The sequence below is a fragment of the Stegodyphus dumicola genome, chromosome 10, assembly GCF_044657685.1.
Source record: "Stegodyphus dumicola isolate Sdum_Otavi_A_Nest chromosome 10, ASM4465768v1".
Lineage (NCBI taxonomy): Eukaryota > Metazoa > Arthropoda > Arachnida > Araneae > Eresidae > Stegodyphus > Stegodyphus dumicola.
The window spans coordinates 85,086,777-85,105,042 of record NC_140777.1 but is presented as its reverse complement, the minus strand read 5'-3'; the positions used below and the strand labels follow the sequence as shown (position 1 = coordinate 85,105,042).

The 18,266-nt window shown below is 32.8% G+C and overlaps 1 protein-coding gene and 1 non-coding gene across 2 annotated transcripts in view; both read left to right on the top strand.

Moving 5' to 3' along the window:
• LOC118193456 (uncharacterized) overlaps positions 1 to 18,266 on the top strand; it is a 167,056-nt gene that overhangs the window by 139,518 nt on the left and 9,272 nt on the right. The window contains exons 9-11 of the mRNA XM_085825202.1: positions 1,111 to 1,178; positions 1,631 to 1,711; positions 4,230 to 4,394. Of these exons, the coding sequence (XP_085681328.1) occupies positions 1,111 to 1,178; positions 1,631 to 1,711; positions 4,230 to 4,394 (314 nt within the window). The remainder of the gene's footprint in view (positions 1 to 1,110; positions 1,179 to 1,630; positions 1,712 to 4,229; positions 4,395 to 18,266) is intronic.
• On the top strand, positions 11,964 to 12,036 carry TRNAT-CGU (transfer RNA threonine (anticodon CGU)). Its single transcript has one exon. It is a non-coding gene; the product is annotated as a tRNA-Thr (tRNA).

Genomic DNA, 18,266 nt, shown 5'->3' with positions numbered 1-18,266 from the left:
TTTTTTTCCATTGGTGGGCATAAAGCCGATTTATGTTTGGCCACTACTAGGCCGCCTTATTGTGGAAGTACGTAACAGGTAGGCCATCGTTACCTCCTATGAAGGGACAGACAGTCATAACAGTTATGCCTTCTCTGGGATTCGAACCCAAGCCCTTCGGTATTGCGTTAGGTTCCCGTACCTATTATACCGAATGGGCGGTGATTGAGTAAAATATAATTTAGCTAAATGTTTATATGTATATTATAATTCAATGAACTGAGCTAATTACTAAAAAGAAAAAAATTTTTTTATACTTCCGCTCTCCTGCCATCTCCTATTTAAAACATTAGCAATTACCTAATTCACTTCGTTAAGAAAATGTCTTAATTTTGTACACATAATTTGAATTTCTCAAAACCATATTGCCTTTCATTAAATGATTTTAACAAGCATTACAACTTACTGTTTTTCGTAATAGTAAGTGTTTAAAGTTATTATTAGCCCAATGGGGCAATGTGCTCAGAAGGGGTACTATTTTCGTTTTGGAATTTTGCGTTGTCCACTATAAAACGACGTTTCACTTTTCAAATTGTTGCCACCAAATATTAGAGCCCTGCATTATATTTAAGGAAATTAAATGATGAAAAATCTGCCTGAAAGTATCTATGTTTCTCTCATTTTGAAAAAACAACGGTACCTAGAGACATCAAATTCTGAATAACGTAGACCTCCACTCGAATATGGGCATCTGGAAGCCCAAATTTGGAATTCTGAATTTGTTTTGTTATCTTTTTCACATTTTGTAAAACTTTAACGAATTTTTGATTAATAAACTCAACGATTTCAAAGCGAGCAATGACAACACTGTGCTGAAAGAAAAACATTTTTATATCCGGCGCGCGAGATATGCTCTTTTTAAATATTTTGTAATACTGCTGTTGGACTTAATTTTGTGATTTAAGTGCGAAGAACATGATATTTAATAAAAAATGGTAGCACACAAAACGTTAAACAAAAGGTCCCTTTGAGCGTAATATAAGATTTAAAAAAAATTTTAATTAAAATTTATATGATTATTTTATTGCATTGTAGTTCATTTGTTAATTTTTAAAATTATTTTTAATGCAGTGGAGAAGAATCATACAACTGTGTTTGGTTGAAGCGGAGAAGTTTGAATGTTATGGAATTTCAAATAGGTAATTTCTGTTTTTTATTTACATACTAACATAACTAAAATAAATTTTGCTGATAATAACTTTGATCTGTAAAGATTTTCTTATGATCGTTTATTTAATTTTTTAAAAATAATTTAATATTGGCAAAACTATTTCATTTTATCAGCGTAAGTTGAGCATAATTCATGACGTAATTTTGAAATCTGTTAATTTTTTTTTATTTAAAACTAATTTAAAAATATAAATCAAATTAAAAATTCAGTCACTAAGTGTTACTTTTTATATGTCTTACAAGTTGCAATGAATATAAAACAAAATCTAAAATCCTTATCATAAACTACACATTAATCATAATTATGTATTTGTTCGCGAAATTTTTATAATAATGATAAAAAGAATAATTTGCCAAAGTTGGTTTAATTTTCTTTTCAAGCTGTTACAACTTTCAAAAACATTTCTGTTTTATCTTATAGGTTCCCAGCCTAGTCATTTATACTCTGACACGCTATGCCACGACCTGCAATTTAATGATGATACATGGACTACGCAAGGAAGTAAGTTTCGATCCATCATTGTTGCCATTCTCTATTTGCATAATAGTTTCACTCATCACGTGCTTATCTCTTGATATACGTACGTGATGAAGTGAAACAAAAGAGCTGATTTCGAAATTCTTTGTGACTGACGTTTTTTTTTTTCGGGGGGGGGGGAAGGAATTATAATGTGTAAGATTATATTTAATTATTTCTCAACGTTTAAAATTATATAATAATATTTGAAAAAATGTGTAATAATACAAATTTCAATCTTCGGCTGGTATTGCTTCCTTGTACGAAGTAAAGGAAGTATTATAATCGCGAAAAATTTCGGGTGTCATATTTCAACGAAAGTATCCATTTTGACCGCTATCGAATCCACTCGAACGATGTTTTTACGTGACATATGTACGTATCGACAGATTAAAGAGATTTTTTTTTTTAAAACAGATCGTGAAATGGATTTAAAATTTATTCAGAACAGATTTATTAGTGAGATCTTTACGTACGTATGTATGTATCTCGCATAGCTCAAAAGCGAGTAGACTCAGAACATTTAAATTTTGTATCCAGGACTCCTACAACATATAGTTGTGTACCTACGTTTTTGGTTGCAATCGGCCGCACCAAGCGTGCATACATACATATATACATACATTAAAAAAAGTAATTAAAAGTAAATTAAAAAGCCTTAAAAACTTGCCAATAATTAATAATAATTTATAATAAGAAATCTTTCCATATACCATCTCCAAGGAACAGAAATTAAGTTTAAAACCATGAAAGAAAAAATTTTTAAGAAGGAAAATAAATATATACACACCCACTCTATTACCCGTCTCAGTGACTCTCTGTCTGTGGGTAACATGTTTTTGCTTTAAAAAGTGATTGAATTGTGTTATTCTTATGTTCCGGCTAGGTTTTTATGCATTTAGTTAATCTGCATGCAATAGTTGTAGATTTAACAACAACTTAAAATTGTTTTAGCGGTACTAAGCCTAACGAGGCTGCCATTTGTTTACATTTGAAACTCTTAGGCCCATATCACACATGCATTTGTTTCATACAAACAACTATTTCCGACAATTTTTCTGCCTGGTTTGCGCGATTTTTCCTTCCTTTTTGCAAGTTGTTCGTTTTCAGCCAATCCGCTATCAGCTTGTTTGTAATGGAGAACCAGTTTCTCCTTTACATGTTAACCCTAAAGTGATCTGTGTTGATTGGCTGTTGCGACAAAGCAGAAAAATTATTTCAAACAGTTGTTCTTCCGAAACAAAGGAATGCGTGATGGTAGTCTTAGTAGAATAGTGAATGAAGTCAGTTTGTGCACCAACTTCTGTGTCTTTTAGCCGCGTGGGACCAAAAGTAAACTTGCAGTTTTGTGCACCGAAAAATCTGTTTTCCTGCATTGAAAAAATTGTAAAAATTGTCTTTTTTTTTAACTGTATTTGGTGTTTTATGTTAAAAAGCTGCTTCAGATGTTTTTTTTATTTTCAGCCAAAGTTAACCTCTAATTAAAGAAGTCTGTGTTAAATCTACTAATTAGAAGGTAATGAGGGCTTCAGTAAAAATGGCAATTGAATATTTAATCTAATACAAAACGACTATGTAGTTGAAAGTAGAACTCTGTCTTTATGTCTAATTTATTTAGTCCTTCTGCTAACCTTCATAAACTAAGATTATAAAGTCAAATGAGAGAATAACTGGAAAAATGAAAACGTTAATCTTATGCTTGTATGTCCAATTGAGAAACACTTCCTTTGAATTCGGAGCTCTGAGGAAATATACATGTATGCCAATTCTCTAATTGTATCCTAGAGACAAGGTAAGAATTTACAAAAATAAAATAGCTGGATATTTATTTTTTCAGGAGTATTTGTCATTGCCAGAACAACAGATAAACAAGTTTGGTTTAATGTATGTACGTATGTACGTATATTGTAAAAATGTTTTAAATCTGAATGAAAAAATTCTTCCAAGTTAGTGTTTTCATACTACAAGCGTTTAATTAAAAATCTATCTTCTTGCTTTTATTCTTTTTTGTTCTGAATCCCTCAAAGATTGAATTTTAAGTGTTAGTCGTTTCTTTTTGTAAGAGTGACGGGCATTTTTGAAAACTAAAGTCATTATGTAAAGCAAACTAGAAAGTTCTTTTGAATTCGCCATAAAAGAATTAGAAGTTGTATTATTTTTATCATTGATCTTTAACCTTACTTTCAAAGAGAATGCAGAACAATCCAATAAATCAATAAGAGACAGTAATCCATTGAGAACATTCTGGATTTAGTAAAGACCTACTTAAAAGAAAGGCCATTTTAACTGAAAAAACAGTAATGTCTAATTTAATTCAGCATCACGTATTTTATGAGCCAACATGCAAACGACTGAATTTTAAGAAGAATTTTAAATATAATTCTTAAGTGCTTTTATAAACGAGAACGTATTAATCTCAATATTGGCATAATATTGCAAAACGCATTCAGATTTTGCCATATGAATTGGTGTAGTCCTATAATCTTTATATTTGCATTTTTAGGAGTTAAATCAAGTCAGATGTTCCCGTGTCCCATCACTGGAGATTATACCGGCATATTGCCCGAAAATCCTGGTTTGTGCGCCAAAGTAGCGTCTGATTGTAATAACCCAGACGTCATGTTCTACACCGTCAGCAACTGCGAAAACAAGTCACAGATATTCGAAGGTACGTATCCGGGTACTTTGTTGACAAAGATTCTCAATCGTAATTATTAGCGTAAAAGAGTTTTTTGGAACAATGTCTTCGAACAAGGATATTAAAAGTAATCTTACATTTCTGTCTGTTTGTGATGGTTTTATTGTTTGAGAATTGAGTTGCTTTAAACGTTGTTAGATATTTCACCACTGTGAGGGAAATGTTTGCATTTTATTTTTAATGCAAATCCTTTAAATTATGCGCAGTGTAATATTCGAGCGTATATAATGACTGTCACAATGAAATTTTTTTGATTTACAAAATTTATTGTAGTGCTGTAATAAAAAAAAATTTAAAATATTACATTAATATATTTCTGTAGGCAATTACAAACTTTTCAAACTTCAGCATGTGGAAAATATTGCAGGCTGCTGAGATTTAAGACATTCACAATTTACTTCTCTGCTCTTAAAAAGAGCTTATGATTTACATTAAAAATAGTAGAACATCAATTTAATATTAAATCATTTATCATTTCTAGCAGATCTTACCATTAATGAACCATATTTGACGCGAAAATCCGCTGGGGAACTTTTTATTTTCTTACTGATGCTTCAATATTTCCTCAAACTGAAAAAATGGTTTTTGGTGTTTGCTTTATAGTTGCAAGTCATACCATGTTCGATCAGATTAAAATCTGAAAGTCCATTTCCAAATTTTGCTTACATATGCACCCACAGAAGAAAAGAAATAAAATTCAAGATAAATTAATATTTAAAGTTTAATTTGAACAATGCATTACATAAAGACTTACATAAAAACTTAACTAATTTAGCTGTGTCACTGCCCACTTTAGGCAGATTTGCAAACTAATTGTGGGTAAAATAATCTCAGGGTAACGGACTTGACATGAAGTGGAAGTCAAATTTTATTTTTATTGATTTGCTAAAGAAGAAAACTTCTGTATTTAATTTTGATCAAGACTATAACACATTAGTAATTCATATTCAAAATAATTAAACTTCTTTAGTTAAAAAAATAAATTAGGTTACAAAACGAAGAAGTTGAATAACATAAAACTTGAAACGGACAGGCATTTTTGTCTATGATTATATTTTTTAAGATTTATATCTAAAAAATTTCAACCGAATTTTATGTTTTAAAGTGTAGAAATATATTTATAGTCATCTTTATGCAATGCATTACTCAAATTAAACATTAAATATTAATTTGTTTTGAATTTTCTTTCTTTTCTTCTGCTAGTACAGCATACGTAAGCAAAATTTGAAAATAGGCCTGAAACATTTTACAGTATCGTTATTCCATGAAATTTTCTCTTTCACAAAAATCTTACACAAAAAATCTGGAGAAGCTGGTGTGATAATAAGACACGCACAGAATTAGCACGTTCATAAAATACTTACACAGAATAGCATGCTCAAAAAATATAAGTAGAATAAGCATGTTTCAAAGAAACACCCAAAGTTCTGGATCTGTGTCACATATTTCTGAGAAATTACTATCTCCTTCCGAAGGATTTAAAAAATGCTTCAGACATTGTCTTGCTTATTGTCATACGAGATTTACTTTGAAATTTTTGAGATAAAAAGTTTTTTTTTTTTTTTTTTTTTTTTTTTTTTTTTTTTTTTTAAGTAGTCTCCTCTAGCATCAAGGCTCTTCTTTAGGTAAATTTTCTAAAGATTAAATGCCTCAAGCCATTTATTCCAGGAAATCGATGAAAAAAATGCATTTATAGCCTCATCAATCTCATCTTCGGAAGAATGAAAACGACGAAACGAACCGAAGTTCTTTTTCAAATTAAAAAACAGCCAAAAGTCACACATAGTATATCGGCTGAATAGTATACACATAGTATATCGGCTGTTCTACCATTTTGATGTGTTTTTCTTCAAGAGAAACTTAACTGTCAATCTTGCTGAATGAGAATATGCATTGTCATGGTGGCCATGCGTCCTCTAACATTCACTTTTTGAAGAATTTCTGGAAGATACTTATATATGTGCCAGTTAGTTATGACTGTATTCTGTCCTTCTGGCTTGTTGGTTTTTGACCAGTCCTGTACTTCTGAAGAAAACGACATACAGTAAGACCCCGCTTAACGCGGGGGATACGTTCCATCGAAGTAGAGCGTAATGCGAAACAGCGCTAAGCGAGGCTATCTTAACATGTAAATAATGGGGTTAGGGGAAGACGGATAAAAAATGGTTAGGCATTAAATTTAATAATGTTTTTTTAATAAAAATAAAATCAAACATTTATTTCTTACAAAAATAAAAACAATATAAACGCATATACTTTTAAAAACAAATAAAATTCTCAGTCAGATCATTCAGTCTATTCTGGGTTTCCAATTTTCTGCCTTTTTGTGAAGAAGGCATTATGATAGATTGGCTTAATGGCATATTGCGTTCAATTTCGTCGTCAATCCATATAGACAGTCGTTTTTCCATTTCCTCTATAATGTTATTTCTAGAACGGGTAATTCTAGTTGCAGAGCTTGACGTACTTGCAGTTGCCGATGACAGTATTTTTTTTTTTATTCTTAAGAATTGTCCTTATTGTTGAAGTTGCCAAAATCAATGCAGCACTAATTTGAGATTGACGTTCACCAGAATCTAATCTTCTAATCACTTGCATTTGAGTTTCCGCAGTGAAATGCTTTTTCTGGTTGCTTTCTTTTCTTGTTTTTTATCATCACCCATGATAAAAACTAAAGATCATAATATTTGTCACTGTATTATTAATCGTTATAGTATTATATATCAAATTTACAATAATGTCAACAAATGTTGTTTCAAATGATAAAAAGCAAGAAACACAACTACACTGTTTCGGATATGTATTTGGAAACCTAGCGCTGCGCACAATTTCGGAGAATCCCCGGGTTGAAATAAAAGAGCGCTAAACCGAAACAGCGCTAAACGAAACAGCGTTAAGCGGGGTCTTACTGTACATTGCTTTTTCATGGCATTTTGACTTTTCACCATTGCGGGCGTGGGATCATCTGCAAAGACATTACTTTCTTGATGTGTTGGAACGTCAAAAAATGGTATGCACGTTTCAACACCAGTTAGGATTTTAGAAATAATGCGGTAGCCACCATCTTTACGAAATATAAGGGTTTCTTTCCGGATTATGACACGATTCTCTCTCTCTCTCTCTTTTTTTTTTTTTTTTTTTTTTTTTTTTTGTGCTCAGTGTAAATATGGGGAACCCAAAGGCAAGCTAGTTTTTTTATATGCGATTCTTCACAAATATTTATACGTATGATTGCGGATCATCCAATGCTACTTAACTTCTGTAGCATTTGGTAGGTGCAACAATTATTATCGATAAACATTTTCCGTGTAGCAGACATACTGTGCGGTATTACTGCTGACAACGGCGCCTTCCTGCGTGTTCTTCATCCTGAATAAAGTCGAGACCTTTGTGAAATTCTGTAAATCACCCGAATACAATAGCATGAGATGGACAAATGTTAGCTGTAGACGTTGAACGCATTCTCCTTGATTTAATCCCACTTTAAAATCATAGCACGATGATGTTCTTACATGATCTGTGTTTTCCTTCTGCCTAAAATTTATTCTGCGCAAATCTACTGGCAACTGTCCGGTAAAACGTCTTCTGCTAGGCTAAAGGTATATCATATTTTCAAATTTAACCGTTAACTTTTTTTCTACTACTTATCTGCGCGTATTTCAAAAATTTCCGAGTGACCCTCCCATGAACATATGATCAGCAAGTGAAGTTGTGCTTTATGCAAGAAAAGCTCTTCCTATTCTTCGCATTGTGAAGTAGGGAATACGGAACATCTCGCTGTTAGCTTTTAAAATATATTTAGTGAACCGAATCATGATCGCATCTCTGACGGGATGACCCACCTATCTTAATGGATTTTCATTGTGAAGACTTAACAACTATTTGCTAAAGGGACCAATGACTTAACTCTTTTCAGTATTTTGTTGAATCAAGGCGCAAAGTGCTGCCAATTCAGCGTTCGCTGTAACTTTTGCCCATTCGAAAACGGTAAGTACGATAACAGGATTACTATACTAACCATACCACTAAAGGCCTTTTTGGGAAGATTGCTTTAATTTACTTTTAATTTTTAAGAGGAGGTGGTATTATACAAAGGTTAGTGATTGTGCTGCTGACCACAATTTTTAGCTCGGGTGGTAGTTTTAGAGACAAGAGAAGTTTAAGATCCTAAAATCTTAAAAAAAAAAAAAAAAACCGCCGTACTTTTGCAAAGATTCGAATACGGGTTCTTTGAACAAGTCGTTATATTAATTTTTACGCATGAATAAATCCATAATCAGCATTAGCGAGATTTCTTCAATTTAGGTACTACTTAATATTTCATTATTGTCCTAAGAGGTATTTTCTTCCTCCTCTCCGCATGCCTTCGTGGGGTAATTGGAAGCATTTTCGAAGCGTATTCGAGAGGTCCAGGGTTCGAGTCGCGGCGACGGTATTGGACATTTTGTGCACGTCTCCTACTTCAGAATAAGCTGATGGCTCCACAAGTGGCACCCGAACTAAAAGTTGGTGGAGGCTAATTCGTCACCACCAGGATTTGGTGACTGGGTCCCCTTATTTCCTGTTGCCTTTAAAAGGATATTTTCTCCCATGTCTTCGTAGTGTAACTGGATGCACATTCGAGGTGTTCAGAGTTATTTCCGGTGAGGGTACTGCACATTTTTCACGTCTCGTCTTCAACTTAAAGTCTCTGCAGTCCTTATGAGACGTTCTTGGAATAAATTTTAGGAACTTATATAACTAATACGAAAAACATTTCACAGCTTTAATTTAACACTAAAAATTTTTGTTGTTGCTGTTTTTGTCGTGTCCTTATCCATGTAATTTCGTGGAAGAATTGTTGCCAGAGTCTAAAGGGGGTTCGACTTCTACTTTCCACCCCAATTTTGATGTATAGCATCACAGAGGGTAAGCCTAGGGTTTCCCACTTCTCTGCTTTATCACCAACCCACATGAGAGAATTTTCGGTTCACCGTATATTTAGAATGCCCCTATATCGCAAAGACACTTACACCTTTACAAACATTCAGGCCTTCTCCGGGATTCGAACCCGTGCTCTTCGGTACCGCAGTAGGCTTCCCTAACTATTTCAAACAACCAGCAGCCAGATTCTGGCCAAATTGGTTCCAGAATCTACAAAGTAACAGAGTTGCCCAGCGGAATTTGAAAACAATAATTGACTACTGTACTAGCAATTACTCTTCTGACACTGCAAGATAATAGTCATAAAAGTCTATATAAGCTAATACAATAGGTCAGCAACAGAGTATGTGATATGTATGTACAATATGTAATTTTGTATTTATGCTGTGCCAGGTTTTCATACATAAAGTTCGTACTGTATCTGAATGCTGTAACGTAACTGTACATGTTTATATCTTTTATTTATGGTACATAATTTATACTAAGGATCACGCGCACCTCAATGGCATGCTTCTTGTTAACTTTAACTATCATGATAACGTATATGTATGGGTGTATATATCAATATGAGTGAGAGTATGTATACTTTTATTTGTTTCGGAATATCTATGTATGTAAGTGTGTACTATATATCTGTATATGAGTTTGTATTTACACACATATATTGATTGTACTCTTCTTCAAGTGCCTTGTATGCACATGTATATATTTCTTTATACATTGTTGTACTCTTCTTCTTCAAGTGCCTTGTATGCACATGTATATATTTCTTTGTACATTGTTGTACTCTTCTTCTTCAAGTGCCTTGTATGCACATATATATATTTCTTTGTACATTGTTGTACTCTTCTTCTTCAAGTGCCTTGTATGCATATATATGTATTTCTTTGTACATTGTTGTACCCTTCTTCAAGTGCCTTGTATGCATATGTATATCTCTTTTTTGCATTTTATAAATGTCGTCTGTACAGCCGGGGCTGTCCAGGGCTGCGGCCTGGTTGCTAGTGGTTGACTCCCGCCGAGTTGGTAACCAATTCTGCATGATATATCTATACCTGGGTCGGAAGCCAACTCAGCGGTTTACTTCCCTAACTATTATACCCTCTACAAAAGTCCTTTTGGCAAAAATATGGCTTTCAAAGATACCTTCTGCATGCTTAAGAGACATGTTATTTTATCTATGAAAAAAATTGACGGTTCTTAAGGCACAGGAACATTATTTTGCCTATCTAATCCAACCAATCTTCGTTAACCTTGGATAGCATTACTGCTAAGCAACACATATTTAACAGGTGCTTTTAAGTATCCTGCTTCTATAAGTAAAAATGCGCTTCTTGTTCTCGCACTATGACATAAAAAAATCTCGCAAAAATGCTGAAGTTTTTAATCTGTCTTGCATCAGTACTTCACTTAATAGAGTATCACATATCGTAGTAACAAAAATCTTACACACATCACTCCGAGTGCTTTTATCTTTCTAATTCCTTTAATATACCTCTCATTAAAAAAAAGCTAAAAAGACTAATAAAATTGCCGGCTATGATACTCATTAACAGTCTTAACTACACTTTAGAAGCTTGTTTTTTAATGCTCGTTTCTTCTTCATGGGGTGTGTGCTGTGTTGTATGTATGCAGCAACAAATAATGACAAACACGCAGACAAGGGCGAGTTAAATCAAGGTTCAAAGCACTAATTGTTCACTGATGTGTAACGATTCGTAATTAACTTGTCTATTACATGGGTGAACATGTGTTATTTTCTTCCGCCCCCCCCCACTTTTTTACTTTCTAATTTGTGGCTTTTTCTTAATGTTGTTTGCTTCTTTGAGTAGAATGAGGAGAGGGAGGGATATATTTCAGTCTTTTACTGAAAGGTCTCCTGCTGACGGCTTTTCTGTACTTTTTTTTTTAAACTTGTTTTTAACTTCCTTTCCTTTTGTTTAGCTTCTAAGACTATTTTCCAAAATTTCGCTAAATTAGAGGCTTGGAAATTCTATAATAAAATATTGCAACTTCTGTACTTTTTCTCCCTCATTTTCAGAACTGTAACGTTTCAATGTAATTTAAAGTCGGGAACTAAAATGGAGAAAAAAAAAAAATTTGGAATTGTTCGTATTTGTTCGATGTGAGAGAAAACCCTCGAATAAAATTTCTGCTTCACTAGATTGCGAAAATTAATAAAAGTTCAAAAATTTAGTGTTAGATATGCACGGGGTAGCAAAATCCTCGAGTGTTTTTTTTTTTAATTATTATTATTATTATTATTTATTTTGCCTTTTGCGTTAAAAGATTCCTGAAGTCTTTGAGGAAGTATACGTAACTACAACTGATAACAATATAATGGAAATTATGTGTATTACAATGCCCAGTTTAGCTCATATATGTTGTTTTTTGACTTACTCACGAGAAAATTAAAAACAATGTAGAATCGTTAGGTTCACTGCCCTCGCCGGCCGGGACTCGAACGTATCAAGTATGTTACCAGCTACACCACGAAGGCATGCGGAAAGGAGGGAGAAAATACCTCCTTTTACCGTAAACACGGTTCAAGAAATCATTTCAATATGGGAATAAATCAACACATCTTATAAAGTATTTCTCCCGCATTCTTAACATGCCTTCGTGGTGCAGTGGTCAGCACGCTCGACGCGTATTCGAGAGGTCCGTGGTTCGAGTCCCGGCGAGGGCATTGCTCATTTTTCATATCTCCTGCTTCGAAAGAACGTAATGTCTCTACAGTGGCGCCCGAACTACAAAGAATGGTGGTGGATGATGATTCTCCATCACCAGGATTTGGTGACTGAGTCCCCTAATCCCCAGTCGCCCTTTAAAAGGGGGGGGAGAATAGAAGGTATTTCTCCAACCTTCTTAGCATGCCTTCGTGGTGTAGTGGTCAGCACGCTCGACGCACGAAGGTCCGTGGTTCGGGTCCCGGCGATGGTATTGCTCATTTTTCATCTCTTCTGCTTCGAAATAACTTAATGTTTCTACAACTTTATATACTCTTCCTTTTAAAGGACGATTGAGGATGAGCGGACCCAATCGCCAAATCCTGGTAGTGACAAATTATCGTCCATCGCCTTTTAGTTCCAGCGCCACTTGTAGAGTCATTAGATTAGTTAGGTTTGTAATAAACTATATAACATCGATGTTATGTTATTAGAAAATAAAGATAAAAGCTTTTAAACTAAACGTAAATTGTTTTAAAATTCTCACTTCGTTTCACTAATACGCAAGATGCTTCTGTAATGTAAGAACTGCTGAGAACATAGACGATTAATAATGATGCGCTAGCATGGTAACGTTAATATAGATGTTTTTATGTCAAAAAATAATAGCACTCAGCAAAAAGATAATAAACATTTCTTCTTTCCCAATTCTATAAATAAGCCAATAATCACAGATTATTCATACAAATCATGAATTTAATTTTCAGTTTCGTCCCCTCGTTTCTGTTTCGTCATCAAGAAACTAAGCAAAAACTCAGAACGGAAAAGATAAATGGCAATCTGTTCCTTCCAATGCACTCAGCTTGATGTGGGGTTGGGGGAGGGAGGATTCTTTTATGGACACAATGCTCTTTTTTTATGGAGTATAGTATAGAAAAAGGAATTGCCTGTAAATTTTATGCAACGCAATCACTCTTCATCCATGAAATACTCCCAGAAAAGTACTTAACATTAACGAGAGGAAACTTCAATCTTCTTCAGAAAGTATGATATTAGCATAAACTGTGCTTAGAGAGACAGAGCTACTACCACTGTATTAGCTGAGGGGCAACAACATCGATGACGGTTTTCCACGGTTGGCTGATCACAAACCATCATAATCACAGATTCTTTATCCTAAAAAATTTCTGCTGACTAAGGAATGTGGACCCGGTGGATGGAGATCGTGTCTTGCCGTTAACGGACTTCTAGAGGTTATTGTTCGCAGATGTCCAGTGCCCTTTGTGATTTGTTTTTTTAATCACGGCGGTGGATGAAGTATCTGGCTTAAATATGAGGACCACGTCGGTCACCAATCAATGACGGTAAACTTTCTATTCAAGTCTTGTCTGTCTTCCATGGCCCTTGATGATATGAAATGTTAGGATCTGTACATTGCAACTGGACGTTGGAATTTTAATTTAAATGACGATGTTGACGTTGGAATTATAATTTAAATGAAAAAATCTAATGTGTACATCACATGACTTCCTTGTACGGAATATTAAATTATACGGATTTTTTCTTGCATTTCATTTAAACTTATTGGATTGAATTAAATCTACTTCGCCGACAGCGCATAAACCACAATAGAATAAATGCATTCTTTAAAATTCACTCTAGTATTTGTTTACCATAGCGACACTCTGGCGCTAGATTCACTTAACAGTATTAAATTTCGTTTATATTATAACTCAGAATGAACGAAATTTATGTCATTTAAAGGATTATCGAATCGTTGCCACATGTTCTATTCAAATACTATAATAAAGCTAGAATGATGAATAAAAGAGATTAAGCAAACAAAACAAAAAAGAAACAGTTTTTCACAGATGATTGAGTATTTCTCATTCAATTAATTCAGTTCTCACTTCGAGAGAAGGCAAAAATACATAAAAACTCAAAATATCTGTATTAAAAATTACGATGTAAATCTTAAACACTTATTTCCTCGAAAAAATTCCAGAAAGGATTAAGCATGATTTAATTGCCAATAATAAATGGAGGCGTTATCTTTGTTTTTGGGAAGATAAGTTTCTCTAGATTGGCAACAAATCCACTAATCTGCTGTTTCAAATGTAAGCAATCAATGGCCGCCGTCCAAAAAAAAAAAAAAAAAAGGCTTAGCGGTACTTAAACAACTTTAAAATTGTTGATAATTCTAAAAATATTGCACACAGATTTACTAAAGGCATAAAAACCTTAACAGGAAGATAAAAACAACATAATTCAATCATTTTTAAAGCAAAACATGTACAATTTACCAACATATAAGAGTAAAGAAACTGAGATCAGTGAGCCGGGTAACAGAGGGGATATATATATATAAATATATTTATATACGTTTGGTGCGGCCGATTGCAACCAAAATACGAGGTGCACATCTACATGTTATAGCAGTCCTATATGAAAAATTTCAACGTTCTGAGGCCACTCGTTTTTGAGTTATGCGAGATACGAACGTCCGTACATACGTTCGTACAGACGCCACGAAAAATTCTCTTCAGAATTAATTTTAAAGCAGTTTTATAATTTTTTTGAAGGAAAAGAGTCTTTTATTCTGTCCTTACGTACAGATATCACGCAAAAACATCGTTAAATTGCATTCGATAGCGGTCAAAGTGGATATTTTCGTTGAAATATGCTGCCTGAATCTTTTCGCGATTACAATACTTCCTTTTTACTTCGTACAAGGAAGTAAAAACAATATAAAAGAAAAAACTGAATCACGTTAAAAATATGATAATTTTGCAAGAAATATTCGGGGGCAGGGTCATATTTAAACACTAAAATCATAAAATTATGAAGAATTAAGATAAAATATTTATGAAAATTATTGTTATGTTTGTCAGTATTAAGAAATGTAATATGACAGATGAAGTAAACCTCGAAGTGTTTTAGTAGAGTACTAGCACTAATCCATCCAAACCAGTTTGTAGTATCTCCAGAATATTTCTTGTAAATTTTTTTTTTACTTCTGTCGCTAGTATTTATATAGATTTTTTTTTTTTTTTTTTTTTTGTATTGCGACGAGATATATGATGTTTATTTATATTAAAGTTAATTTGGAATTTTTCATTTCAACTATCCGTAAAATAGACAACTGACTTCTTCCAAAATGGTCAAAATGGCGTAGATGTAGCATGGGATAAACAGAAGCACAAAGTACATTTGGCTGGCTTCAAATATGAATTTGAAAACACCTACATATCCACATACACATGACACTGAAATGTAATGTTTTCTGTGTATTGAAGTGCGAAATCTTCCATACTTCCGAAATACTTGAAGCTAATATATTGCTTCTGAAACTTTGAGAATTTAGTTAAATTTTTTTTTTTTTTTTTTTTTTTGTTAATTGTCTTTGAACCATAATAGATTCTGCGTTTGGTTGTGTGGAAATAAAAATAATCCGTTTGTTTTAATATGCGTATGGTCAAAATAAAAGCAAAAAATATTTTAATAAAATATGGTAAAAATACAGTAACGTTACAAAAAAAAAAAAAAAAAAAAAAAAAAAAAAAAAGAAAGAAAGAAAGAAAAGAAAATTTAGTGCATTAAAAAAAAAAAAAAAGCTGAAATATTCTTTATTATAATCAATTTCTTCATTTAATTTTAGTACAGTAAGAATGAAAGCAAAATTATCTCTTCATCTTTGGAAGCATAAGTAAAATTTAATTTCATTGCTTTGATATATATATATATATAGTATTTTAAGTGCGCAGTCGTGAATTCGGTACTTCTAGTTGTAGACATAGCTGGGTGGAAAAGGTTGGTATAGAAACAGTGGGTTATGTTGGAATAAAACATGGACAAAACTGAATTGAAGAATCACCATCTTTATTTTTACACATCTCAAATTATCTCTTTGGCAGACAAATTTACTTTTCAATCACATTTCAATATAATAACTTCTTATATACAGATAGAGGGATACTACGTTATTTCAAGCAGGAAAGCATAAACGGCGCAGAGTTGTTTGTATGGCAGACGTCAGAAAGAGAAGGAACATAATTCCTCGCGAAGCCGTATTTATACTGCATAGTTACACATGTGAATCAAAGCCGTGATTGGTTAATTTTACTTTTAGTTACCTTTTTCAAGCAGTGTTATGTAATTTGGAATGATCTCGAATTTCGGAGAAAGGATAAATTCAGGGAAAGAGTACTAAATATAGAATGGTTAATTTTGCGGTTGCCAATTATTTCTTAGCATAGCCATCGTATTTTATTCTATCTTACAAATATGTTATACTTTATTTCTGTTACTGTATAATGAAGAATTTGTTATGTATGCATATATATACTATGTACGTTCCTCGCATTCTTTGCCTTGTAAAAAAAAAGTGAATCCCTTTGTATTGCTGAATATAAAATATTTTCAACTTCCATTCGCTAGTATGTTGTCATTCGGCCTAGCGTATATTATGTTTAGCATTTAGATTTAATCTTAGCTTCATGTGTTAATGATTAAAAATCTAAGCGATTTAAAAGAATAAACGCAGTTCCTATATATATATATGTGATGTACCAGCTTTTGTCCGCAATAAATAGATTGGTGAAGAATCATAAATGTAGTCGTAGCTTAAATTATCAGACGATAAGTTTAAAAAACAGGACCCATTTATTATTATTCAGGAGAAACAGCAATTACAAAAATCTGATCTCCGGAGTAAATAAAAAGGAATTACTAATAACTTTTTGTATGAAGTTTACTGCATCGTTACATTAAAGAAAAGACCCCCATATTCCTTTGCGAGTCTTTTTATAGCCTCTGGAAAGACGGAGCTTCCAAGAAATGACGTCAGCCTCGTCAGCAATTCCAGTTCGCTTTAAATATCTCCAGAACATTCTATAACTGTAAGTGTAGAAAAGGCAGGAAAAACAACTTGACTACGGGGCTGTGGATTTAACTTCACGAACTTTCAAATAAGAGACCGTCGCCATTAAAAGTGAAAAGAACATATAGTTAGAATTTTAAATGCATTCTTGACTATATATATGTGTGTGTGTGTGTGTTACCGGAAAAGTATGAAACGCCGACATTCTATAGAATACCTGGATAATTTATAGAATACCTGTAGTTTTTTAGGCAAAGTATAAAATATGAGAATTATTATATACTTTACCTAGGCATTCTAGAGAATTACAAATGCTCTTTAGGCAAAGCATAAGAGAAAGATCAAGGTAAGGCTATTATTATTTAAAAGAACTTCATTTCTCAAATACAAATGATATGCAGAGTTATTGGGTGTTTTCTTTTTCTTCTTCTTTTTTTTTGGGGGGGGGAGCAGGAGAGGTGAAGTATGTGCAATGCCCTCGGCGGGACTCGAATCCTGAACTTCTCGAATCGAGTCGAGTATGCTTCCAATTACACCACGAAGGCATGCGGAAAGGAGGGAGAAAATGTGGTTATTTTGAAAAAAATAAATAAATAAATAAAATAAAATAAAGACATTAAAAAACTTTTATTCATAATATGCACAAAAAAATTAAAGTTGTACAAAATAAAATTTGTACCTTTCCTTATTGAAAAAAAAATAATAATAAAATAAGAACCTATTTGATGCACCAAGAAAGGGAATCATTTTATTTTGAATTTCATTTAATTTTATTTCTCATAAAAGTAAAACAGGATCATTAAATGAACTTTAAAAAAAACAAGCACATTAAAAAAGAAAATATGAGAAACGTAATTTTTTGACAAATAAATAAATAAATAAATTTAACTTACTTATTATGGTAAGCCTGAACGACATTTTGAAATATACTTCATCACTTTTTTCGCTCAAAGACACATGTTGACCTTGTTATTTGGATTTTTCCGATAACACATCAGCAGTGGTCCCAGTTATTTCAGATATCTGGAATTTTACTGGAGTCACAAATAAGCATCATCACGAACTTTAATATCATAAAATCATATGATACCTCGCGTTGTTTTTATGATTTTATTATCTTCGATGTACAGATTTTTTCAATTTTAGTCGTTAGGTATCTCATATAAATGACATAGTATACATTAAAAACAAACTATGCAAATAAAAATGTTTTGCTCGAAACAACATTTTTATCTTATTACCTTGCCGCTTATGATAGCTCTAAAGCAATTCTTATGGTTAAAAAAGGATTGAGTTTTTAACCCATATGAGGAAGATTATTAAAAATCTTCAATTTCGTGTAATATTTATGAACAAAAAATGAACTCTTTT